At 40.7% G+C, this 27,387-nt stretch overlaps 1 protein-coding gene across 2 annotated transcripts; it reads right to left on the bottom strand.

Annotated features, from left to right (window-relative positions):
* Positions 1–3,665: 3,665 nt before the first annotated feature.
* On the bottom strand, positions 3,666–11,391 carry LOC120533415 (gastrula zinc finger protein XlCGF26.1-like). 2 transcript variants are annotated; one of them, XM_039760285.1, is made up of 3 exons: positions 10,792–11,391; positions 6,940–7,472; positions 3,666–5,045 (listed from the first exon to the last, which is right to left on the bottom strand). In XM_039760285.1, the coding sequence occupies exons 2-3, from the start codon at positions 7,436–7,438 to the stop codon at positions 4,063–4,065; spliced, it is 1,482 nt and encodes a 493-aa protein (XP_039616219.1). In that variant the 5' UTR covers positions 7,439–7,472; positions 10,792–11,391; the 3' UTR covers positions 3,666–4,062. The 2 variants fall into 2 exon arrangements, with proteins under 2 accessions (XP_039616219.1, XP_039616220.1); XM_039760286.1 differs by lacking the exon at positions 10,792–11,391 and having other exon boundaries at positions 6,940–9,465.
* Between the last annotated feature and the right edge of the window lie 15,996 nt (positions 11,392–27,387).

The following is a 27,387-nucleotide window of genomic DNA, read 5'->3' as shown; positions in this document are numbered from 1 at the left end:
CCTTCAATTTGACGCCAAACCTAATTCATCAACCTGTAACAAAATAGGAAGTATGTTTTGGTCAGTGTAGAAATTACATAACTAAGTTTGTATTAGAATATCCCAAGTATTTAAATATGTTAACATGAGCAAAACTGAGTGCCTTTAACATTTTCATCATTATCACAATGCTGAGATTAATTCTGTGTTTCTAGATGTTCTGGTTATTTAGTCCAAAAGTTTGAAAAATTAAACTCATAAAAACTATTTTAATTGTAAATAGTTGTTTTCATTTGCATTCATAAACACAATAAAACAGATTTTTTTCCATCAAAACACAAATTTATTGATACATACCATATTGTTCTAAATTAATCTAAAATTAAAAATCATAACTTCTCTAGTTGTTGCCACTTCTTTGATTCGTGTTTGCTGGCTTGTCCAATTCTCCATTTTTTCATCATCCACAAGTAGTCCACCATCATACGGACATCCCAAACCCCTCGATACCTTCTTTCCATGCCCTTGGTGTCCTGATTAAATCTTTCCCTCTGCTCTTCACTCACCACTCCAAAATTCTCAGTTGAAAATTCCAAGTGCAGACTTTGAGGTTCATGTTGTAACTTAATTCCCTTAAACAAAACTAATGCATTGTTCAGAATTTCTTTATAATTTGCACACTGTTTTATAGCACTTGTAGCAAAGCAAGCACAATGAGGCTGGTACAGAGAATTTCTTTGTGTGCAATATCGGATGAAGCCGCCTGTAATTTACATTGAAACCAGAAGAGGACATTAAGAAGTCAATATTCACTTCTGCTTATCATCCGTTTTCTTTTGTTCTGGACATCTTACAAACCTTAATGACTGTTCTTGCTTTACATCATATAGAGAATTGTATACTGTTTATTATTATACACCACTTAATGATTATTATTTATTTTATGCATATAGCACCTTTCAGTATAAACACTCAAACACTTAATGACTGATTTCTTTCTTTCTATTATTATACCACATAATAAAATATCTTCCATTCTTTAAATGTAGCAACTTTCATTATACACACTACAAAATTTACAGTACCTTGTAAGGGAAGATCTTTAAAAAAAACACACACCAGAATGACAAAAAAGAAAGAAAATTTAAAACAAAAAGAAAGAGTCTGACTTGGCCGCCCCAGTACCAGTGAAGTGTTCATGATACACAACATATTGCTGTTAATGTAATAAGTCGTGTTTCTTGACACGGACCCACAGTGTACATATTTTGGGCTCCACACAATACCAAAGTCTTTTAAGATATTCCAGTCTGACCATATGCAAAATTTATCATGAGACTATTTCAGCATAGAGCAAAGCCGTGACTTAACTATCAAATAGCAAGCGGACTTAAAAGCAAAGTAGCAAATTGGGAAAGGTGAGAGGTGACAACAACACAGCAAGAGTCCAGAAGAAAGTTTGGGGGTCCCAGTTCACAGTAACAGGCAATTAGCAGGTGTGATCCCCTTAGTGTCGCAAACTCCCAAGTAAAGCCGATAACAAGTGTTCAATAATGCACACAAAAGCATCAAGAAATGCAGACTGAAGTACACAAAAAAAATAAATAAAAAATTGGCCAGCTGGGACACCACAACCAGAAAGACTTACAGGTGGGGCAGACATCGGGTCATTTCTCTGTTGAAGCACATACAGAAAGTGCTGAGAGCAATCCAGTAAATTAAAGAAAATGGAATTTTCCCAAAAACTAGACCTCCACTTCAAATCAATTGACTCACAGACCACAAACCCAGCAAAGGCATAATATGTAAAAATAAACCCAAACTGAGGACAAAAAGTATCTACAGTGGTGTGAAAAACTATTTGTCCCCTTCCTGATTTCTTATTCTTTTGCATGTTTGTCACACAAAATGTTTCTGATCATCAAACACATTTAACCATTAGTCAAATATAACACAAGTAAACACAAAATGCAGTTTTAAATGATGGTTTTATTATTTAGGGAGAAAAAATCCAAACCTACATGGCCCTGTGTGAAAAAGTAATTGCCCCTTGTTCAAAAATAACCTAACTGTGGTGTATCACACCTGAGTTCAATTTCCGTAGCCACCCCCAGGCCTGATTACTGCCACACCTGTTTCAATCAAGAAATCACTTCAATAGGAGCTGCCTGACACAGAGAAGTAGACCAAAAGCACCTCAAAAGCTAGACATCATGCCAAGATCCAAAGAAATTCAGGAACAAATGAGAACAGAAGTAATTGAGATCTATCAGTCTGGTAAAGGTTATAAAGCCATTTCTAAAGCTTTGGGACTCCAGCGAACCACAGTAAGAGCCATTATCCACAAATGGCAAAACATGGAACAGTGGTGAACCTTCCCAGGAGTGGCGGCCGACCAAAATTACCCCAAGAGCGCAGAGACGACTCATCCGAGAGGTCACAAAAGACCCCAGGACAACGTCTAAAGAACTGCAAGCCTCACTTGCCTCAATTAAGGTCAGTGTTCACGACTCCACCATAAGAAAGAGACTGGGCAAAAACGGCCTGCATGGCAGATTTCCAAGACGCAAACCACTTTTAAGCAAAAGAACATTAGGGCTCGTCTCAATTTTACTAAGAAACATCTCAATGATTGCCAAGACTTTTGGGAAAATACCTTGTGGACTGATGAGACAAAAGTTGAACTTTTTGGAAGGCAAATGTCCCATTACATCTGGCGTAAAAGGAACACAGCATTTCAGAAAAAGAACATCATACCAACAGTAAAATATGGTGGTGGCAGTGTGATGGTCTGGGGTTGTTTTGATGCTTCAGGACCTGGAAAGCTTGCTGTGATAGCTGGAACCATGAATTCTACTGTCTACCAAAAAATCCTGAAGGAGAATGTCCGACCATCTGTTCGTCAACTCAAGCTGAAGCGATCTTGGATGCTGCAACAGGACAATGACCCAAAACACACCAGCAAATCCACCTCTGAATGGCTGAAGAAAAACAAAATGAAGACTTTGGAGTGGCCTAGTCAAAGTCCTGACCTGAATCCAATTGAGATGCTATGGCATGACCTTAAAAAGGCGGTTCATGCTAGAAAACCCTCAAATAAAGCTGAATTACAACAATTCTGCAAAGATGAGTGGGCAAAATTCCTCCAGCGCGCTGTAAAAGACTCATTGCAAGTTATCGCAAACGCTTGATTGCAGTTATTGCTGCTAAGGGTGGCCCAACCAGTTATTAGGTTCAGGGGGCAATTACTTTTTCACACAGGGCCATGTAGGTTTGGATTTTTTTTTCTCCCTAAATAAGAAAAACCATCATTTAAAAACTACATTTTGTGTTTACTCGTGTTATATTTGACTAATAGTTAAATGTGTTTGATGATCAGAAACATTTTGTGTGACAAACATGCAAAAGAATAAGAAATCAGGAAGGGGGCAAATAGTTTTTCACACCACTGTATTTGGATCCTTGAGCAAAACACACAGTGAGAAAAAGGGAAAAGCAATGTAAACTGAGAAAGGCTCATTGCAAATTTCAACAAAAAGTGTTATTCACAGAGAGGAGCAGCAGCAAGCTTGTACCTGTGTTCCCTCCCTTTGTTGTCTTCAGGTGACCACTGGACTCTCTGTTAGTTTCCTTCATTTCTTGATCATGTTGGAGGTTTGTGTCCTGACCATGTTCACTGTGGGGGCAAGCAATACTGTCCAATTTGGAGAGACACCACATCACCTTCCATGTTGCTGACACAGTAGGTTGGCAACTTTCATTGAGTGAGATGGGTGGCCACCTTGAATTATTTTTTGGTTTCCTTTTTAAAATAGTTTAACCTTCAGAAGGTTTGGTGTGCAACAAAGCCCACAACATGAAGATATGCATCAAGCCTCGAACAGTATGGCGACTCACATTCCTCTCCTCCCTGTGATCCTTCATTCCTCATCCTCCAGCTTACTGCTTTAGGACGTATATCGAGGTTAAATTCTCAGCAATGGTTTGGCTTGAGTATTTTCAAGACAGACGTGAACCTCACTCTTGAATCATGAAGTGATCTTTTCACTGCTACAGGCCTTGTTTTTAGTACTAGTATCATCCCTATTGAGCCTTCTCTCTTGTATGAGTTCTTGAGTGGCTCTTGAGGCTGCACGGTCTTTTGAATTGCTTACCACATTCAGAACAACAATATGGCTTCTCTCCAGTATGAATTTTTATGTGGCTCTGAAGGCTACCAGCACAGGTAAATCCTCTACCACATTCTGGACAGCAATATGGTTTCTCTCCAGTGTGAATTCTTCTGTGGTTCTTTAGACTGTGAGGTTCTGTGAATCGCTTACCACAATCAGAACAACAATATGGCTTTTGTCCTGTGTGAATTCTCTTGTGAGCCTTTAGATTGCGCAATACTTTGAATTGCTTTCCACATTCAGAACAACAATATGGCTTCTCTCCAGTATGAGTTCTTGTGTGGTCCAGAAGGCTACTCTTGTAGGTGAATTGTTTTCCACATTCAGAACAACAATATGGCTTCTCACCTGTGTGAATTCTTCTGTGATTTTTTAGACTGTGAAGTTGTGTGAATCGCTTACCACAATCAGAACAACAATATGGCTTTTCTCCTGTGTGAATTTTTACATGTCTACGAAGGCTGCCAATGGATGCATATCCTTTTCCACATTCTGGACAGGAAAATGGCTTCTCTCCAGCGTGAACTATTCTGTGCGTTTCTAGATGACTCATTTGTCCGAACATCTTGCCACTGTCAGAACACCCATTTGGCTCCTGTTGTGTTTGACAGAGATTACCATTCCTGGACTTACATTTGCTTTCAATCCTTTCCCTCGGTGTCTGGCAGACTGTGGTTAAGTCCGTTTTGGGTATCTGAGTTTGAGTGGTGATCACACCTACTGTGTTTAATTTCATCACCGGCTGAGAATCATCCTGCAAAGAGGCGAGTATCCCATTCTCTGATGCTAATGTCAGGTTCTTCATATTCTTATCATCCACTGTCTGTTGAGATCTGCACTGAGGAGATGTCTGAGCCAATGGAGATAAGAAGAAGCTGCCATTGGCTGGTAAAGCTGCAGAAATAAAAAAAATAATAATATGGAGATAAAGGTGAGCTTTTAAAAGAGAACTGTCAAGAGACAACCATTTCATGTCAGTATTAACCCAGCTTCATTTTACCGATTCTGATTTGACTGCAAACAGGGCTACAAACTTTTTAAAAAATGAAAAAAAAAGTACACAGTTGACTCACAGAGCAGTAAGAAACAGAAGTCAAATCAGATCTTTCAAATTTTAGCCATCCCACCATTATTATATTTGTGTGAAACTTTAGCAATTTCATTAGTTTGGTATTGCATTTGTTATAGAAATGCTGTCCATGTATTTTGGACCAGTGCAATTCTCAGAAACAACTGAAACAAAGATAAATAGACCTACTGGAGACAACAATATACTCGAAAATAAAAATATGCAGAGGAGAAATAAGATGAGTTTAAGGACTGCACCAAATTACAGTTGCTTTCTGAAACATTGTTTTGCTAATGTGCTTTTGCAATTGCTGCACATTGCTGGGTATTTGTAATATCAAGCATTTTGATAATGTATATTATACGGACATTTTAAATATTTAAAAGAAAGAAATGGCTTTCTTAAAATAAGCTATTGTAACTTCTAAACCTAACAGTTTTACACCCTTGATTACCGATAAGGAAATGGTACGGCCCACTATGACATGGGTGAGGGAAAATAATTGACCAGAATCCAGTTCATGATTTAAAGGTTTACATCCTTTAAAGCTCAAGAAAAATGCAGAGAAAAGCAGTTAAACCTTTGGGTGATAATGGGGTGGGGGCACAAGTGGGCTGGTGGGATCTGCATGTGAATGGCCAGAGAAAATCACTGTTATGACCCAATTACACCCCATTAAAATCAAAACAACAAATCCACCTCTGATGTAGTGATATGGAAAATTGAAGTTAAACGTATTTCACATAACAAATAATGTTTCCAGCTAAATTCATTCCACTGACACAAAGAAATATGTTTAGTTTCCGCCAGGATGTACTTTTCTTACAATCATTTCAGGTGTCAGCCTGTCAGTTAGTAATTATTAAAAGAACTCTAGTGAAATAATAAAAGTAAGTCACAGGGCACAGGGGCTTATTTCCTGACACATGTAGATGTTTTTGTTGAACTATTGGATGTGCGTTTTGATTGTTCTAGTAATGAGATGCCTGCTTTTCCTATTATGATGACACTCACATTCTGAAAGATGCAGAGAACACCAAAATGAAACTTGAAGCTCAACAACACAAAAAATCAGCAAAGGGAATTGCTATGCAAGTTTTCCATCTGAGGAAAGATGGTAACACGTCCAATGAGGCATTTTGGAAATTTTTGTGCATAAAAGAACGCATAAAATAAACCTTGATTTAGTGAGTGTCATGTTGTAGCTTTGAGAAATCACCTGTAAAACACATTTCAGTTTTAGTTCGACAAATCGGTGAGTGAACTGAATCTTTCCCGATTTGTTAGCCATAGTGCTATCCCGCTAAAAGTGAATTTACTTCACACCAATATGGCCCCCCATGTCAAACATATTTGACGAGCCCTAATTTAAACTGTTGTGCATTACACAGATTCATTGGCAGCAAATGAAATTAGAAGGCAGGAGTGTCTCACCTTGTACCACGTTACCCAAGACCTGAAGATAAATTTGCTTTAACAAGCGTTTCCAACACTAACAGTATTGTTACTGGGTAAGAGAAGTAAAAGTGATGAAGTCTCATGGAAAAAATTATTTATTAGTTATAAAATGTGAAATTATTGATTTAACTTGTTGGCACAAAATGCAAAAACCAATACCAGCCTGACATTCTGAGATCAATGATAACGATAACACTGTACATGTCAAGCCAAACCCTTAAGCCCAGGGCCTCAGGATAATTCTTGCATTTTAGCACCTACCTTCTTCAGAAGGACTTGAATCTGATGATTTGGCCTTCCACTTAATGTCAGATTCCAAAGGTTCTAACTTCACATGGACAGAATGTTGCTGTAGGGTGCAGTGTCTTCTGGGGGTCAATCCCAATCCAAGACCCTCTTCATCTGAATAAGAACGCTGCCAGTCTTTTTCACAATTGAGGTCTTCTTCCTTTATGCTGTTGACAGTTTGGTTTTTCTGCACATCAGTGATGGAAGGCAGCAGCTCAGAGTCTACTGTAAAGTCTAAAGGTCCACTTTCACAATCCTCCTGTTTGTTCATGAAGACATTGTTCTGTTCAAGATGTTCAAAACTCCATTTACATTGCTCTTCATCAACCTCTATACCATGCATCAAAAGGAGGCCCCAGTGCATTCTGTGATATTTGTCTTGCTCATCCTCACAAAGTTCTTCAGTGACCCCCTCTTCACATTTATATTTCACATGTTGAGGTCCTTCAACAGCTGAGTACACCTTCTCCATGTCAGACCAGTGGAAATAGCATCCTCTTTGTGATCTGTAAACAGAAAAGAGTAGGATTGAGAGGTTCTCCAAATAAATGTGCACATTAGATGCGACTCATTCAGTCATCCCTCACCTCTCATTACAATCAGACCCCTCTTAAACGCTGGCAGTTTTAGTATGGAAATTGGTGATGGAGGGTCACACAGAATAAAAGAGGCTCTGTCAGAAGTGGCAGTGAGAGAAAGGCTCTGTCAGAAGAGGGAAAGATCTTGGCTTGGATCTGCTGACTGAGTTTTGGAAAGTGAGTACAGATGGGGTTTCTTTTGATCCTAAGTGAGGGAATGTGATGGAAATGAATGTGAAAGCAGTGGACACAACAAAGCAAAGACAATTGAAGTTGCTTGAAAGGTAGTGGTGTGAAAGACCTGAGCATCAGAAGAGCTCCAATAAATAGGAGGACGAGAAAGAAAGGCACTATGCTTGAAAATGGGTTGGGCTACCAGTACCAGTAATGAAAAAATGTCAGGGGAATAATGACAGTAAAAAAAAATAAAAATGCATCAAATGAAGATCTATCAACACAGAGTATTTGGTCATACAGAACAAGCACCAAAGCACAGGATTAACAGAAATCTCAGCATCAACACTCAACAACAAGGAAGAAACCCAAATTAAAATTCATGAACTTCCACTTCTCAGTCCCTGGAAAAAGTGCTGTACAAAAATTGAATATATGCAATTAATGATCTACGGGACTACTACTTCAAAACAATGAGTTGTACTGTTTAAGGCACTCTTTATATTACATCACAAACATTATTACACACACATTAACCAATAAAAGGTCTTATAATTCAAATTCAAGGCAGATCTGAGACATTGAGGCTGAACCTGATCAAAAGTATGGAGACGACACTGAGAATCCAAGGGCAGGAAAACAGGTGGGGAAAAGAAAGATGTTACTGGATAGGAAATAGCGCTGAGCACATCACTGAGAACCAGTAAAAACTATTATGAGAACCAAGCTGAACTTGCTGTACATATTCATGTCATTTTAGGAAGGAAAACACATTTTGTGAAATTCAACTACTTTTAAGAGCATACTGGCTGTGTGCTTCACCTCACTGCTCGTCCCCCACCACAGCAGGACGGTTCTTTCCTCCAGCACATGCTTTTCACCTGAAGAGTCGTCTCCAAGCCACATTATTGAAAGTAGACGTCTGGATGCAAACTGTTGTCACTGTTCTGTAGGCCACTAGACAATAATCACTGAAAAAGGTCACTTATGATTACTCACAGTCTTTTACTACATTTTACAAAACAATTTAAAGTTAATGAAAAACTGCTGTGAATCACAACTCAGAATTATGTCTCTATGTTAAATGTCTGTCGATGCAGCAGTGAAATGCACTAATTCAGTAGAAATGATACTGTTTGTGGAAGCTCTACTGCCCTCTAGTGGCATTGCAAGCACAGACCTATCTTGAACTCCGATATCCTCCAACAAACACGCTCTTCTACAATTCGTGAGCAACACGACCTAAATGAACTCCAAACTGTCTCAGGGTCCAGAAGTCAAACAAGTTCTTCACTAGGTCATAAGCCCAGTCTGGACCACACTGGAGTAAAGCATCACGTGGTAATACACCTTGTATTCATCAAACTCCATTATATAGCACCTTCCTGTCCATCTGTTGCTAATAGTGTGCCCTTTGTCGCTCTCCTTAAAACATCTGTCACAATAAACCTCCTTGAGAGTGGAGATTAGCACATGCAAGTAAGAACTTCACAAGAAATAAGGGGCCAATGTACTGTCTAGAGCCGGGTATGGAGGGGCACCCAGGTGATCCACTTGGCTTTCACAGGCTAAGAAGCAAGAGAGGTGGAGGTAGCGGGGACTTTAGGGTTCACCCCGCAGTTTCAGATCTCTCATCCTAGCAGCAGGTATTGAGACTTTTAACAGGTTTGGTTATTCATTGCAGGCTGTTGTCTCACAGACCAGGGTTTAAAATGCCTGACCAGCTTAGCCCTTTAATGAAACCCACCACCCCCCTCCCCCAAACTTTTAAGAACAAATTAATAATAGAAATGTATAGCATATTTATAAAAGCACAACAATGTAATACAAAATTGAAAAGGCTAAGTTAAAATAAGCAATTAAAAATGCTATTATTAAAGCAGTTCAGCAGTGATGACACACATTCAGAGCTTCTTCTCCGTCTTCAAGACGATCTCTAACTCCATTCGAATCTCATTCTGTTTTTATAAAAAATACTTTGTGTCCCAGTATCCAAATCCTTCCGTTTACTGTTATTTTAAAAACAAAAACAGTTCCAAAGGTCAGTTCACTGGGCAGTACTACACAAAATCTGGTTTCTAGTTGATATAGCCGCTATGTGGCTTTGAGGCTTATAGCAAAACAACACACCTTGCTCTGCAAGTGTTAAAGAACAAAAGGACCGCGTCTAGAGAGACACTGCAGGAGTCGACTCGTTTTATTGCTTAGTCTGTCTGCCTACTAAATATCTTCGTACATTCCTTGTATATCACGTGGTGTTTTATTACAGTTTTATTACCAGTCATCCCCATACTCCCCAAAGCTCACCACACCACTTGCTCAATGTCCCTGTGATCCACACTTTAAAGAAAAACTTTCCAAAGGTTATATTAAATCAGTTCTTCACTTTCCATAGGTGCCCCTTCACTTTTTGTTGTTTTGGTTATTTTTTTTAAGAATTTCTTTTAAAGTAATGTCTGGGGTCCATTGCACTAATTCACGCGCTCAGGAAAAGCCCACGCAGGACGAACAGGCCCATAATGGTAACCACAAAACCGAGAACGCATGTCCATTCCCCTCAGTCGCGGTTTATCGCGCCGAGGTCAGTCCCACTCTTGCCAGACATCTAATTTAAATTACACGGTCACCGCGACGCCAATCTGTAATGTCTTAAAGAAAATGACGAGGGCGGACATGGCCTTTGTCTCCTGGACTACAGAACGCAGCAAAGTGGCTACAAAATAATGGACTATGAGAATAAAATAAACCTTGTGTGTGTGTGTGTTTACACCATACCCTTTAAAAAATATTACAGGCTTTCAAATACACATCAATAAGCGATGAGTGCACGTGTGGAAGAGTAAGCGTCTGCGCATGTACACTACCGACTAGCAGGACGACTTTAGGCAAAATCAAAACGCGAAACGGCGCGCACAGGTAAGAAATGAGATAGGAAATAATCACTCGTTAATACGCCTGCGTTCACGGACGTAAGACAGACAGGAAACAAAGCGTCTCCCATTCCGAATTTTCACGTGAAGGTCCTTTACAGCGGCGGTCACCATTTGCTGAAACCAAGGCTATAAGTACACACCTGTCCTTTGTTTCAAATCTTGTCTTCTCCTCGAGAGACCGGGACTATACCAGCATTTCCATGTGGCCGTGATGAAGTTTTCTCTTCCTTCGATCGCCAGTTGCTCACATATCCAGGCTTATGGATGTAAACAGCGGAGCAGCTCGAATCAGTGCTGCCCTGCAAATCATTCACGATCTCTGATTGACACGCCCTCTGCACGGCATTTCAGGATAACCCCGCCCCCTCAGAAAGAGTCTAGCTCTCAGACTCCTCCCTTTCAGACGGCGTGTGTCAATTCAATTCAACAACTAGTAGTGTCGCTAGGGCTGGTGTCACCCAGTGCAGTGACCATGGGCCGATTAAGACCCCCCATTCGTCTTTAAATGAACAGAGCTCCTTAACTTTAAACAATGAAGTGCGCGGACGCCTAGCCGTTGATTGCTACGAGGCAATTTTTACAAAGCAACGACTTCTGGTAGGAACAACAAGGACGGTGACTTGATTCGAGCAGTTCAGTGAACAAATGGGTATTCTGAAACCTGAAACGGTAAAGACAGAAAAAAAAAGAAACATCATGTGTTACTTGCTAAACTCATATACTATTGATAATAAAAGAGATTTAGGTCATTTTAAATTTAATACCTGCGGTGGGTTGGCACCCTGCCCAGGATTGGTTCCTGCCTTGTGCCCTGTGTTGGCTGGGATTGGCTCCAGCAGACCCCCGTGACCCTGTTTTCGGATTCAGCGGGTTAGAAAATGGATGGATGGATAAATTTAATACGCTCAAGTCTAATTTTCTTAAAATGCCCAACATGTTATTTATCTTTGTTTTTAAATTACAAGAGTCGAATTAATAATATACACATTAATGATGCATCTAAACACATACATGCTCGTATATTAGATTACATTCATCTTTATTGTCCTTCTAGAGTGTTGACGCGTAGACTAAATGTCCGTGAAACGGCAAGAAAATCATTAACAATGTATGCTTGGGTGATATACTGACGCAGGAAAAAAATAACTCTGCGCTCTCTGAAACGTCTCTTTTTTTTACTTTTCATTACGTGTACATGCGCACTACCGGGAACCAAAATCACGTGAGTATTAAACAAGGGAACACAACTTGCAATTGAGAGCATTTTACAATCATATGTTATCACCCCCAATTGCTCTCACATTGCTATGCTTTCTTGACAACAGCCTTCCAGACCTTCCATTAAAAACAAAACAGACTTCTCAATTTACATACCAAACATGAGCCCTTTGAACTTTTGCAGCTTCCTCTTTGCTAACGGTTTTGTCATCATCTCGGCAAACATTTCTTCTGCTGGACAGTACTTCAGAGTAATTTTTTGCATCATTTTACATTTCTCTAACAAAGTGGTACCCAATGTCCACATGTTTACACCTCTGTCTGCTTTCAGGATTCTTTGCCAGAGCAATTGCACCCTGGTTATCGTCATGAATTTCCACTGGTTCATGGTGAATTTCACCATCTTTTCCTTTTAAGAGCTGCATGAGATACATACTCTCCTGTACTGTGGTGGTAGGTGCCATATACTCAGCTTTGCATGTAGATAATGTCACGGTGGATTGCTTCTTTGTTTTCCATTAAATTACCCCAATGTTACTTAGACTGAAACAGTATCCAGTCATGCTGCGTGCGTCTATCATCTGCTGCCCAATCTGCATCACTATAGGCCTGTAGTTTTAATTGATCTTCACATTTTCTATAACATACTGTACAGCTTAGTCAGTAGTTCCTTTCAAATATCGTAACACGTTTGCTGTCACCCACTGTTGGGTACATTGTTTGAACAAGTACTGTGACAGCTTACTGATGACAACATGTAAGTCTGGTCCAGTGAATGTCATTACATCAGCGTTTCTCGACCTTTAAGTGTTTGCGACCCGAGTTTTCATAACAGTTTTAATCGCTCCCCCCTAATGTTTTTTTGAAACCCTAATAAAATGTATTCCTATATTTTTTGCTGCAGATACACCACTACAAGTCTTATTATACCTTCTTAACTTTTATCGACATTTATCTAACTCTATATTTATTTTTTTAGTATCAGAATGTAGTTTAAGTTAATTTGTTTTGGTTTCAATAGATGTATTTTTCATATTTTCGATTCTTGTTTTCTGTTTTTCACATCTTCGCACCCCCTTTTTTGTTACTTTTTTTACACCCCACAGGTTTAGAGCCGCCGCATTACATAGATCAAACTGCCAACTAGTTCTCTAAACCTCATGGGATTAACTGACTTATCATACTCCTGGTGTGGCAGATGGCAGGGACCCATGCCGGGTCGGTATACCCCTTTGATACTGGATCCGGGGGAGCAGCCATGGGTTGCCCAGTACATCCCCCGGAACATGTAGTGACAGCCCCCCTGGGTTGCATCGGGCCCAATACCTTGGAGCACCAGAGTTCATCCGGAGCTACAAGACTTCCTGAGCCCGAGTGGGCGACAACGCAGCCACACCCGGAAGGGCAGCCTAATCTAGTTTAATTGCCACCTGGAGCACTTCCAGGTGAACTATAAAGAGAGCCTACGACCACTACTCAGGGCACCAGAGTTAGGAGGAGGAGGAGGACGATGACAACGACGACGACAATGACAACAATGACAACAACAAAGCTGCCTGGGAGGAGTAGTGGAGAAAGAAGAGTGTGGTTTGAGGTAATTTACTTTGTGTGTTGTTTTAGGACTGTGTTAGGGCTGAGGAACGTGGGGAAGACTTGGACCTCAGCTGAAGAAAAATAAACCTTTTCATTAATTTCTACACATGCCCTGTTGTCAGCCTGTTTCTGGTCGATGCCTATATAGTGTCTTTACCTCACTGGTTATAATCCAGCTTCTACTCACATGGTGTTGCTTTTATTTTACATTCTGTCAAGTCACGCCTTTCCAAAATTTTCTTAATATACCCTTTTTTGGTCCATTTTTACAAGATCATCTTCTTGCTTAAAGTTTATTCCTAAGAAATGTTTCAGTTTTCCCAGGTCTTTCATTCTAAACTTCTCTGTTAGCATTTCTTTAACATTTTTCATCACCTCTTCACCACTTGCAGCTCGTATCAAATCGTCAACCCAAATAATAATTGTTGTCATATCCAGTTTCATTGGTCAGCCGGATTTTGTCCGAATCCATTTTTACCCAAGTGATCATATAACATTTTTTTGCCAATTCCTGCCTGACTGTTTTAACCCATTCAACATCTTCTCAAATTTGTATTCCAATTTTTCTCCTTTCTCAGATGGTTGTTCCATATACACTTCACAGTCTATCGGCACATGGAAGTATGCAGTTTTTACATCCATCTGGTGTAACAACATATTATTCTGTGCAGTTATTTGGATCAAAACTCTTATTCTTCTCATATTTGCGGTTGGATAAAAAGTAATTTTGTAACCTACTCCCGCCACCTGATTGTACCTTTTAAAATTGAGCGGTGGCTATTGCAGTGATCATTAGCTTCAGTTCGGACAGATCGTCACGGTCTTCTCCATGCTCCATGGGTGAAATGGCAAGCCCAGTTTTGTCGATATTCCTGGCTCGCGGGGAGTAGTTGACAATGTGGAAGGTAAGGCCATATTAAGCTTCAGTTAATCTTCTGGAATCTGTGAGTTCTCTTGGCCTGACTCACTTGTGCATTTGCTCCCACTTTCACTCTCTGCTGGAGACAACGCAGCAGCATCAGATCTCAGGGAATTTGTCCTTTCTCCTATCTAAAGGTCACGCTAAGCAACATAAGGATAGAAAGGTGCTAAATAATGGAGTTTAGGGAATACAAGGTGTAAAACCACTTAAAGCTGTTACTCCAGTTCAGTTCAGGCTGGGCTCATGACCTAGTAAAGCAGTTGTTTGACTTTATTTTTCTGGTCTCTGACATACTTTGGTGTTGATTGAGGTATTATTGCTCATGAATTGTAGAAGAGCTCATTGTGTCGAGGATTTCTGAGTTCAAGATAAATTTGTGCTTGCAATGCCACTAGAGGGCAGCAGAGCTTCCGCTTACAGTATCATTCCTACAGAATTACAGTGCAGTAGTACATTTCACTTCTTCTTCTCAACAGACATATAACATGGTGAGTTAATTGTGGGGTGGGATTTGCAACAGTTTTTTAATTAACTTTAAAATATTATTATGTCATATGTAGCAAAAGACTGTGAGCTTTTATTATAGGAATTAACTTTAAAATATTTTTGTCATATGTAGCAAAAGACTGCGAGCTTTTATTATAGGTGACCTTTTTCAGTGATTATTGTCTACAGAAGTGGCCTACAGAAGAGTGAAGGCAGTTCACATCCAGGCATCAACTTTCAATAATAGAGCTTGAAGACGACTCTTCAGGTAAAAAGTACAGTGGTGTGAAAAACTATTTGCCCCCTTCCTGATTTCTTATTCTTTTGCATGTTTGTCACACAAAATGTTTCTGATCATCAAACACATTTAACCATTAGTCAAATATAACACAAGTAAACACAAAATGCAGTTTTTAAATGATGGTTTTATTATTTAGGGAGAAAAAATCCAAACCTACATGGCCCTGTGTGAAAAAGTAATTGCCCCCTGAACCTAATAACTGGTTGGGCCACCCTTAGCAGCAATAACTGCAATCAAGCGTTTGCGATAACTTGCAATGAGTCTTTTACAGCGCTCTGGAGGAATTTTGGCCCACTCATCTTTGCAGAATTGTTGCAATTCAGCTTTATTTGAGGGTTTTCTAGCATGAACCGCCTTTTTAAGGTCATTCCATAGCATCTCAATTGGATTCAGGTCAGGACTTTGACTAGGCCACTCCAAAGTCTTCATTTTGTTTTTCTTCAGCCATTCAGAGGTGGATTTGCTGGTGTGTTTTGGGTCATTGTCCTGTTGCAGCACCCAAGATCGCTTCAGCTTGAGTTGAAGAACAGATGGCCGGACATTCTCCTTCAGGATTTTTGGTAGACAGTAGAATTCATGGTTCCATCTATCACAGCAAGCCTTCCAGGTCCTGAAGCAGCAAAACAACCCCAGACAATCACACTACCACCACCATATTTTACTGTTGGTATGATGTTCTTTTTCTGAAATGCTGTGTTCCTTTTACGCCAGATGTAACGGGACATTTGCCTTCCAAAAGTTCAACTTTTGTCTCATCAGTCCACAAGGTATTTTCCCAAAAGTCTTGGCAATCATTGAGATGTTTCTTAGCAAAATTGAGACGAGCCCTAATGTTCTTTTTGCTTAACAGTGGTTTGCGTCTTGGAAATCTGCCATGCAGGCCGTTTTTGCCCAGTCTCTTTCTTATGGTGGAGTCGTGAACACTGACCTTAATTGAGGCAAGTGAGGCCTGCAGTTCTTTAGATGTTGTCCTGGGGTCTTTTGTGACCTCTCAGATGAGTCGTCTCTGCGCTCTTGGGGTAATTTTGGTCGGCCGGCCACTCCTGGGAAGGTTCACCACTGTTCCATGTTTTTGCCATTTGTGGATAATGGCTCTCACTGTGGTTCGCTGGAGTCCCAAAGCTTTAGAAATGGCTTTATAACCTTTACCAGACTGATAGATCTCAATTACTTCTGTTCTCATTTGTTCCTGAATTTCTTTGGATCTTGGCATGATGTCTAGCTTTTGAGGTGCTTTTGGTCTACTTCTCTGTGTCAGGCAGCTCCTATTTAAGTGATTTCTTGATTGAAACAGATGTGGCAGTAATCAGGCCTGGGGGTGGCTACGGAAATTGAACTTGGATGTGATACACCACAGCTAGGTTATTTTTTAACAAGGGGGCAATTACTTTTTCACACAGGGCCATGTAGGTTTGGATTTTTTTTTCTCCCTAAATAATAAAAACCATCATTTAAAAACTACATTTTGTGTTTACTTGCGTTATATTTGACTAATGGTTAAATGTGTTTGATGATCAGAAACATTTTGTGTGACAAACATGCAAAAGAATAAGAAATCAGGAAGGAGGCAAATAGTTTTTCACACCACTGTATAAGACACTTTACTGGTTAATGTTTGTGTGTGTCCTGCAGTGGGTTGGCTCCCTGCCCAGGATTGGTTCCTGCCTTGTGCCCTGTGTTGGCTGGGATTGGCTCCAGCAGACCCCGTGACCCTGTGTTCGGATTCAGCGGGTTAGAAAATGGATGGATGGATGGATGTTTGTGTGTGCTAATGTTTGTGATGTAATTTAAAGAATGCCTTAAACAGTTCATCTCTTTGCTTTTAAGTAGTAGATCATTAATTGCGTCTATTAAATTTCTCTACAATAGGACTCAGCACTTTGTCCAGGGACTGAGAAGTGGAAGTTCATGAATTTTTATTCAGGTTTTGGTCTCATTGTTGAGTGTTTGATGTTGATTCTGAGATATCTGTTAATCTTGTATTTTTGTGCCAGTACTGTGCACCAATAACTCTATATTGATAGATTTACATTTTATGTATTTTTATTTTCATTTTCCCATTCACTTTTTCTCAATACTAGTACTGGTAGCCTAACCCATTTTCAAGTTCAGTGCCTTTCCCTCTCTTCCTCTCCTTTATTGGTGCCCTTCTTCTTCCTCAGCTGATGTTCAGGTCTTTCACTTCACTACCTTCCATTCAACTCCATTGGTCTTTGCTTTGTTGTGTCCACTGCTTTCACATTCATTTCCATCACATTCCCTCACTTAGGGTCAGAAGAGACTCCATCTGCATTCACTTTCCAAAACTCAATCAGCATATCCAAGCTATGATCCTTCAATCTTCTGATTGTGTCTTTCTCTTACTGCCCCAGTCTCTCTTACACTGTGTGACCAACACCTCAATCCCCTTCCCACTTGTCCAATCACAATCACCAATTTCCTTGCCAAAGTGCCAGTGTATTAGAGGGGTCTGATTGTAATGAGCTGTGAGGAATGTCTGAATGAGTCGCCTCCAATGTGTATGTTTAGTTTTGGAGAACTTTTCAGTTGTACTTTTCTCTGCCTACAGCTTACAAGAAGGCTGCTATCCCCACTTGTCTCATATGGAGAAAGCAAACTCATCTGTTCAAAGACCTCAACATGAGAAATATAAATGTGAAAAGGGGGTCTCTGATGAAGTGTGTAACTATGAGCAAGAAACATATCTCAGAAAGCACTGGGGCCTCCTTTTGATGCATGGTATAGAAGTTGATGAAGAGCACTGTAAATGGAGTTCTGGACATCTGGAACAGGAGAGCATATGCATGAACAAGCAGGAGGATTGTGACAGTGGACGCATGGACTTTACAGTGGACTCTGAGCTGTTGTCTTATATCAATGATGTGCAGAAAAACAAAACTGTCAGCAGCATAATGGACGAAGACCTCAATTCTGAGTCGGACAGGCAGTGTTCTTATCCAGATGAAGAGGGTCCTGGATTGGGATTGACCCCCACTAGACACTGCCCCCTACAGCAACAATCTGTCAATGTGAAGTTGGAATCTTTGGAATCTGACATTAAGAGGACAGTCAAAGCATCAGATTCAAGTCCTTCTGGAGAAGGTAGGTGCTAAACTACAAAAACTATCCTGGGGCCCTGGGCTTATGAATTTAACTTGTAAAATGTGTACAGCATTTTCTTTATCACTGATCTCAAACTTTCAGGCTGGTTTGGGTTTGTGCATTTTGTGACAACAAGTTAAATCATATGTATCACATTTTATATGAGCAAATTATTTTTATCCTTGAGAATTTATAACCTTTACTCTTTTTTAAACACTGACTTGACTGGCATTGACCAACATTAGGCACATTAAAATGAAAAGTGCGGTCAGATGGGCAGCATGCAGAAGTTGGAAACGCTTGTTAGAGCAAGTCGGTGATCAGGTCTCGGGGTAATACAGTACAAAGTAAGACGCTACTGCCATCTAATATCATTGCTGGTAGTGAATTAGTGTAATGCTCAACACAGCCTCATTACTCTTTCAAGTTTACACATTTCACTTTCCTTCACTGTGCAATGCAGGTATTTGGCCGAATATCAGTCAGGTCGATTCTATTTATGCTCCTCCATTACATCATCACAGAGTAGAAACATTCATTTGTCAATACGGTACTATACTGTGTTTTTTACTGTATGTACAAAAAATTCCAAAATGCCTCTTTAGGCAAATTACAATTTTATCTCAGATGGAAAATTCACGTAGCAATTCCCTTTTACTGATTTGTGTTCTATGGAGCTTCAAGTTTCATTTTTGTGGAAAAATGTAAGTGTCCATACTGTTTGAGGCTTGATGAATATCTTCATATTGTGGGCTTTGTTTCATACCACACCTCCTCAAGTTAAATCTATTTTAAAAAGGACCCTAAATGTAATTCAAAGTGGCCGTCCATCTCCCTCAATGAAAGGTGCCCACCCCCTGTCTCAGCAACATGGTAGGTGATAGTTGTAGCGATAGTACAACATCTTCAGATGAACAGAAGATCTCCAAATGTGGTGTCAGTCCAAATGTACAGGATTGTTTGTCCCACCACAGTGGACATGGTCAGGACACAAACATGGAAATGAGCAAGAAATGAAGGAAACTGCATAGAGTCCAGTGGTCACCTGAAGATAAAGCAGGGAGGGAACACAAGTGCATGCTTGCTGTCGCTCCTCTCTGTGAATAACACTTTTTGTTGAAATTTGCAATGAGCCTTTCACAGTTGGTATTGTTTTTCACTTTTTCTCACTGTGTGTTTTGTTCAAGGATCCAAATAGGTTCTTTTTGTCCTCAGTTTGGATTTATTTTTAGGGATTATGCCTTTGTGAGACAATTGATTTGAATTTCCATGAGCTTCACTGAATGAAACTTTTTTTCAATTCCCAGCCTGTTGCCTGACTTGGAGGTCTAATTTTTGGGAAATTTCCATTTTGATTAATGTACTGGGTCACTGTCAGTGCTTTCTTTATGTACTTCATCAGAGAAATGACCTGATGCCCGGGCCCACCTTTAAGTCTTTCCTTTCCAGCAGCTCTGTGTATGACTTTATCTTTAAAGTCTTTATCTTTCTACCTTTTTCTCTATTTTTCTTTCTTTCACTGTTAACTCCTACCACTTTCTTTTATGTGGACTCGTTCCATGGACACTTTTTACTACTTGGAGATGGATTTTTACACACCGAGACTCGTCTATTCGAGTAGTCAACTTCAAGCGCTGAGAACTAGTGCCTGTGCCAGTGTGGTTCCCTATTTACCTGATGAGGTAAGAAGGCAGTAACGGGGCAGCAGAGGCGGTGCTAAGATAAAAGCCATGCGTCTAGCAAGAAAGTGGCGCTACAAACCTTCGGTGCCTTCTGTGATTCTATGAAATGTGAACTCACTACAAAATAAGATCATCGAACTGGCTGGTGAAAAATGTCAGTATCTTCAGAGAATGCAGTTTTCTTCTTTTTAGAAAAACGTGGCTATCAGTTAACATCCCAGATGCTAATCTGGAGCTACCCGGGTTTAGCACAGTTAGAGCAGACAGAGATGCAATTACCTGCGGGAAGAAGAAAGAAGGGGCAATCGCTCTCTATGTCAATACAAGGTGGTGCAACTCTGGACATGCAAATGTTACAATCTCCACTTGCTGCAAGGACATCGAACTGTTGGCTGTACGTTTACGTCCCTATTACTTTCCCAGAGAGTTTGGACACGTGATTGTTGTCATTGTTTACATCCCCCTAGCACAGTTAGAGCAGACAGAGATGCAATTACCTGCGGGAAGAAGAAAGAAGGAGCAATCGCTCTCTATGTCAATACAAGGTGGTGCAACTCTGGACATGCAAATGTTACAATCTCCACTTGCTGCAAGGACATCGAACTGTTGGCTGTACGTTTACGTCCCTATTACTTTCCCAGAGAGTTTGGACACGTGATTGTTGTCATTGTTTACATCCCCCCTTGAGCGAACGTGGAGATAGCGAGTGATGTCATCCATTCCGCAGTTGCTAAGTTAAAAACCCAGCACCCTGAGGCACTTGTGCTAATCGCTGGAGACTTTAACCATGTAACGCTGGACAAAACATTACCTGCCTTCTCCCAGTACGTGCACTGTAACACTCGGGGAAATAGGACTATCGACCTACTGTATGCAAATGTTAAAGACGCATACAGCGCCACCCTGCTGCCTGCACTTGGGAAAGCAGATCATAACCTGGTTCTGCTTCAGCCTCACTACAAACCAAGAGTGAAGGCACTACCTACAACCACACAATCATTCAGGAAGTGATCCCCTGAGACAGAGCAGGCTCTGAGAGACTGCTTTGGAACTATGGACTGGGATGTCCTGCAGGGGTCACATAGTGAGAACATTGAGGAGGTTGTTGACTGCACTACTGACTACATCAACTTCTGTATCGACATTGTATTTCCAATAAGAACAGTACGCTTCTACAAGCCATGGATTACAAGTGACATCAAGGGCTTTTGAACCAGAAGAAAAAGCCTTTTAAAGGTGGTGATCAGCATGAGCTCAAGCGTGCGCAGAAGGAACTCCGAGTTCAGCTCAGGGCGCCAAAGGAGCAGTACAGGCGAAAGCTGAAGCAGAAGTTGCAGAATAACAGCATGAAGGAAGTGTGGGATGGGATGAAGATTATCACTGGCTGCAGATCAAAGCAGGGTGCCACCATCAAGAGATACATGGAGAGAGCAAACCAAATGAACAACTTCTTTAACAGGTTTGAACCACCCTAACACACTCTCACCTCAGAGTACTGCATCCTCTAACCATCCTTCTGCTGATACCAGCATAGGAGAGATATCCCCACCTGCAATTACAGCAGCGCAGGTGAGCAGAGAGCTGAGGAGACTTTGTGCCAGCAAAGCAGCGGGTCCAGATGGAGTATCACCACAACTGCTGAAGGCCTGTGTGCTGGAACTGGGGAGTCCTCTACAGCGCATCTTCAACCTGAGCCTGGAACAGGCAGTGGCGTAGTGTGGGTGTCAGCCGCCCAGGGAGGAGGAAAATTTCGCCGCCCCCTTATTTAGGTATTTTAATTTAAAAGACTAAAATATACAGTAATTCTTTGCCGCCCCCTAAAAGTGCCACACGGGGCAGGCTGCCCCTGCCGCCCCCACTACGCTACGCCACAGGGAACAAGGGAGAGTCCCGAGACTTTGGAAAACATCTTGCATCACCCCAGTCCCAAAGGTATCACGTCCTAGTGAGCTGAATGACTTTCGGCCTGTTGCTCTGACGTCACATGTGATGAAGACCATGGAGTGGCTGCTGCTTCACCACCTGAGGCCACAGGTCTGCCATGCCCTTGACCCTCTGCAGTTCGCATACAAGGAGAAGGTGGGAGCGGAGGATGCCATCATCTATATGCTACACCGAACTCTCTCCCACCTGGACAGAGGCAGTGGTGCTGTAAGAATTATGTTTCTGGACTTCTCCAACGCCTTTAACACCATCCAACCTCTGCTCCTTAGGAACAAACTGATAGAGATTGGAGTAGACTCACACCTGGTGGCATGGATCATGGACTATCTTACAGACAGACCACAGTATGTGCGTCTCGGGAACTGCAGGTCTGACATGGTGGTCAGCAGCACAGGAGCACCGCAGGGGACTGGACTTTCTCCGGTCCTGTTCAGCCAACATACATCAGACTTCAATACAACTCGGAGTCCTGCCACGTGCAGAAGTTTTCTGACGACACTACTATTGTGGGCTGCATCAGGAGTGGGCAGGAGGAGTATATGAAGCTAATCAAAGACTTTGTTAAATGATGCGATTCAAACCACTTACACCTGAACACCAGCAAGACCAAGGAACTGTTGGTGGATTTTAGGAGGCCCAGGCCCCTCATGGACCCCGTGATCATCAGAGGTGACTGTGTGCAGAAGGTACAGACCGATAAATACCTGGGAGTGCAGCTGGATGATAAATTGGACTGGACTGCCAATACTGATGCTCTGTGTAAGGAAGGTCAGAGCTGACTATACTTATTAGAAGGTTGGCGTCCTTCAACATCTGCAATAAGATGCATTGGTTAAATGCTAAAATTATTCAAAGTTATTGTCTGTTTTTACCCTTTACTTTTTAATTTAATATTTTTTTTTTGTATCAGTATGCTGCTGCTGGATTATGTGTATTTCCCCTAGGGATTAATAAAGTATCTATCTATCTATCATATAGTGATTTTCCTATCTATCTGTCTATCTATCTAGTTGTGGTGGCCCTGCTGGCCAATTTTTTTGTGTACTTCAGTCCGTGTCTCATAATGGGGACCACATCATGCTGACTGCCCGTGACTGTGTACTGGGACCCCCAAGCTTTCTTCTGGACTCTTGCTGTGTTGTTATCGCCTCTCACCTTCTCCGCTGCACTTCTCTGCTTTTAGGTCAGCTTGCTCTTTGACAGTTAAGTCCTGGCTTTGGTCTATGCTGAATTACTCTCACAATAAATTTCTGTATGTTAAATATTTGTTCAGAGCAAGTGGTCACACAAAGCTACAGCTTGGTGACAAAAAAGCATCACCAGACCTTGCTTGGTGGATCAAGATAAAGTGCCACTTTAATGATGTAATTTGTCCTGTCACAAGATGGAGCCTGTTTGATGTATTTGTACTAAAAGTCTCTGTGTTTGTCTGTGGCTAGACTGAAAGTGGACATTTGTGCTGAAAATGATTTTCGAAAACTTTCTTCTAATGCGGAATTTAATGGTGCAATGAACAACCTGACGCGACAGGCTTGTATATCATTCAGCTATGTTATTTCTATGTTTTTAAGTAAAGGTCCAAAGAAATTGTGAACAATGTGTTAGTTATGTTTAAGGGAATTAAGATACAACATGAACCTCAAATTCTGTATTTGGAATATTCCCCTGAAAATCTTAGAGCGGTGAGTGAAGAGCAGAGTGAAAGATTTAATCAGGTCACCAAGAGGATGGAAAGTAGGGATCAGAGACTCTAGGATGTCAGTATGATGGTGGACTACTGATGGATGATGAAAAAGTGGACAAAGGACAAGCCAGCAAGCAAACAAACAAACTAAGAAGTGGCAACAACTAGAGAAGTTATATGGACACCAATGATTTCTAATGTTAAATTACAAACCGGATTCCAAAAAAGTTGGTACTCTAAACAAATTGCGAATAAAAACTGAATGCAATGATGTGGAGATGGCAAATGTCAATATTTTATTTGTAATAGAACGTAGATGACAGATCAAACGTTTAATCCGAGTAAATGTATCATTTTAAAGGAAAAATATGTTGATTCAAAATTTCACGGTGTCAACAAATCCCAAAAAAGTTGGGACAAGTAGCAATAAGCGGCTGGAAAAAGTAAATTTGAGCATAACGAAGAGCTGGAAGACCAATAAACACTAATTAGATCAATTGGCAACATGATTGGGTATAAAAAGAGCTTCTCAGAGTGGCAGTGTCTCTCAGAAGCCAAGATGGGTAGAGGATCACCAATTCCCACAATGTTGCGCAGAAAGATAGTGGAGCAATATCAGAAAGGTGTTACCCAGCGAAAAATTGCAAAGACTTTGCATCTATCATCATCAACTGTGCATAACATCATCCGAAGATTCAGAGAATCTGGAACAATCTCTGTGCGTAAGGGTCAAGGCCGTAAAACCATACTGGATGCCCGTGATCTCCGGGCCCATAAACGACACTGCACCACAAACAGGAATGCTACTGTAAAGGAAATCACAGAATGGGCTCAGGAATACTTCCAGAAACCATTGTCAGTGAACACAATCCACCGTGCCATCCGCCGTTGCCAGCTGAAACTCTACAGTGCAAAGAAGAAGCCATTTCTAAGCAAGATCCACAAGCTCAGGCGTTGTCACTGGGCCAGGGATCATTTAAAATGGTGTGTGGCAAAATGGAAGACTGTTCTGTGGTCAGACGAGTCACGATTCAAGTTCTTTTTGGAAATCTGGGAAGCCATGTCATCCGGACCAAAGAGGACAAGGACAACCCAAGTTGTTATCAACGCCAGTTCAGAAGCCTGCATCTCTGATGGTATGGGGTTGCATGAGTGCGTGTGGCATGGGCAGCTTGCATGTCTGGAAAGGCACCATCAATGCAGAAAAATATATTCAGGTTCTAGAACAACATATGCTCCCATCCAGACGTCATCTCTTTCAGGGAAGACCCTGCATTTTTCAACAAGATAATGCCAGACCACATTCTGCATCAATCACAACATCATGGCTGCGTAGGAGAAGGATCCGGGTACTGAAATGGCCAGTCTGCAGTCCAGATCTTTCACCTATAGAGAACATTTGGCGCATCATAAAGAGGAAGGTGCGACAAAGAAGGCCCAAGACAATTGAACAGTTAGAGGCCTGTATTAGACAAGAATGGGAGAGCATTCCTATTTCTAAACTTGAGAAACTGGTCTCCTCGGTCCCCAGACGTCTGTTGAGTGTTGTAAGAAGAAGGGGAGATGCCACACAGTGGTGAAAATGGCCTTGTCCCAACTTTTTGGGATTTGTTGACACCATGAAATTCTGAATCAACATATTTTTCCCTTAAAATGATACATTTTCTCAGTTTAAACTTTTGTTCCATGATTTATGTTCTATTCTGAATAAAATATTAGAAGTTGGCACCTCCACATCATTGCATTCAGTTTTCATTCACGATTTGTATAGTGTCCCAACTTTTTTGGAATCCGGTTTGTATTTTAGAACAATATGTATGCATCAATAAATTATGTCATGATGGAAACCATCTAATTTTTATTGTGTTTATGAATACAAATTAAAATATCTATTTACAATAAAAAATTCTGGATTAAATAATCAGAACATCTAGAAAAACAGAATGAAACTCAGCATTGATGAAAATGTTAACATGGGTATAAGGGACTGCCTTTAACATATTTAAATACTTAGTATATTTTAATGCAAACTTCCCAGACTTAGTTATGTAATTTCTACACTGACCAAAACAAATTTCCTAGTTTGTAACAGCTTAATTAAATAGGTTTCGATTCCAATTGAAAGAAGAGCTCATGTGGAATAAAACCCATCAGCCAGGTGGCATCCACTAGGCTGGATCGGAGAGGCTCTGATCCACTAAATCTGATACTGTCGCCCTCCTCTGTCATCCTAATGAGTCTACACTAACTTAAGACTACAATCCGTCCTGCCAGCTAAAGCCGACCTTCAAAAAGGTGCTAGTGAACCAATCAGAGCCAACGCGTTGGCTCGTAAGTGGCAGTGGCAAATTTTACATCATCAAAGGGCGACAAATAAACAGAGGTGCATGAGCGTCTGAAGTCTTATGAGTGAAAACAATGGCAAACCGTTTTAACATTTAACTCCTTTATCTTGATATGTGCTTTCAATATGTTGATATCATGAGCTTTAAATCTGAAATCAGCACTTAGAAATTTGATATTAGGCTTCTCAAATTTGATCTCACACTTTTAAGTTTGATAATGAGCTGTTACAATTTGATATCGTGCTTTTAAAATTGGATATAAAGTTTGTCATTTTCATATCACGTTTATGAAATTTGATATCACACTTTTAAAATATATATTCATGCTTTGGACAATGTATACCAAGATTTTCAAAATGGATGCCAACATTACAATGTTTGATATTAAGCTTTAAAATTTGATATCAAGTTTGAGAATGTAGATATCAGATTTTAAAAGCTCAATATCAAATTTAAAAACTTGATATCAAATTTCAAACTTCAATAACATATCTCAACAGCTCAATATCAAATTTTTAATGTGTGATTTAAAACCTTGATATCAACTCATTTAGCAGTGGTATTATTTTTTCTATTTCTCTGATCATCCCGAGGTATCCTACATTTCCTCAACCCAAGGAGGTTCAGTTACAGTTTATGCAAGCATATATAATGATGAGTGGTGGAATAAGGGCTCTGAAAGAAACAGAAAAGACAGCTATATATTCATCCAAGCTTAGAAAGGTATGATGTTGAGGCTCAAGGTACAGCCTTGACTCTAGGACTCAAACCATCTGAGAGCAGTCCCAGTGATGCCAGTGTTAGAAGGAGTGGCCAGAAGGATGGCGTGGTTGACTGTGTCAAAGGCAGAGGAGAGATCTAGCAAGATCAGAATGATGACATGTTGGTAGCTCTAGCAAGTCATAGCTGGTCGACCACAATCAGTCAAGTGGTTTCTCTTGAAACTGGACTGGTTGGTATCCATTCTGTACAAGGAAGGAAGAGACCTGGTTAGAAATGGCACATTCAAGTGTTTTGGAAAGGAGAGAGACAGGCCTGTAATTGTTTACTAGGGATGGATCGAGTGTTGATTTTTTGAGAAGTGGGGTTATCACAGTGTATTTGAAGATGGTAGAAAATGTGCCTGAGCTTTGTGATGTACTAATGATGTGTGTAATTACAGGAATGAGTGAGGGGGATATGGCCAGAAGGAAATGTGATGGGTTAGGGGCAAGTGAACATGTACTGGGGTTATTGGAGATAAGGTCAGAAATGCCATTGGCAACGAGTGGATAGAATGTGAATAATGTTGGGTGTTGTTTGGATGGAGGCATAAAGGCTGGCAGCAAGGGTGAAAACTGACTGCTGATACAATACAATATATTTTTTTTTTCTATAGCCCAAAATCACAAAAGAAGTGCTGCAATGGGCTTTAACAGGCCCTGCCTCTTGACAGCCCCCCAGCTTTGACTCTCGAAGA

This window comes from Polypterus senegalus, chromosome 8 (genome assembly GCF_016835505.1).
Source record: "Polypterus senegalus isolate Bchr_013 chromosome 8, ASM1683550v1, whole genome shotgun sequence".
Taxonomy (NCBI): domain Eukaryota; kingdom Metazoa; phylum Chordata; class Cladistia; order Polypteriformes; family Polypteridae; genus Polypterus; species Polypterus senegalus.
Note: the sequence above shows the minus strand (reverse complement) of the source record. Positions and strands in the feature narration are given on the sequence as shown.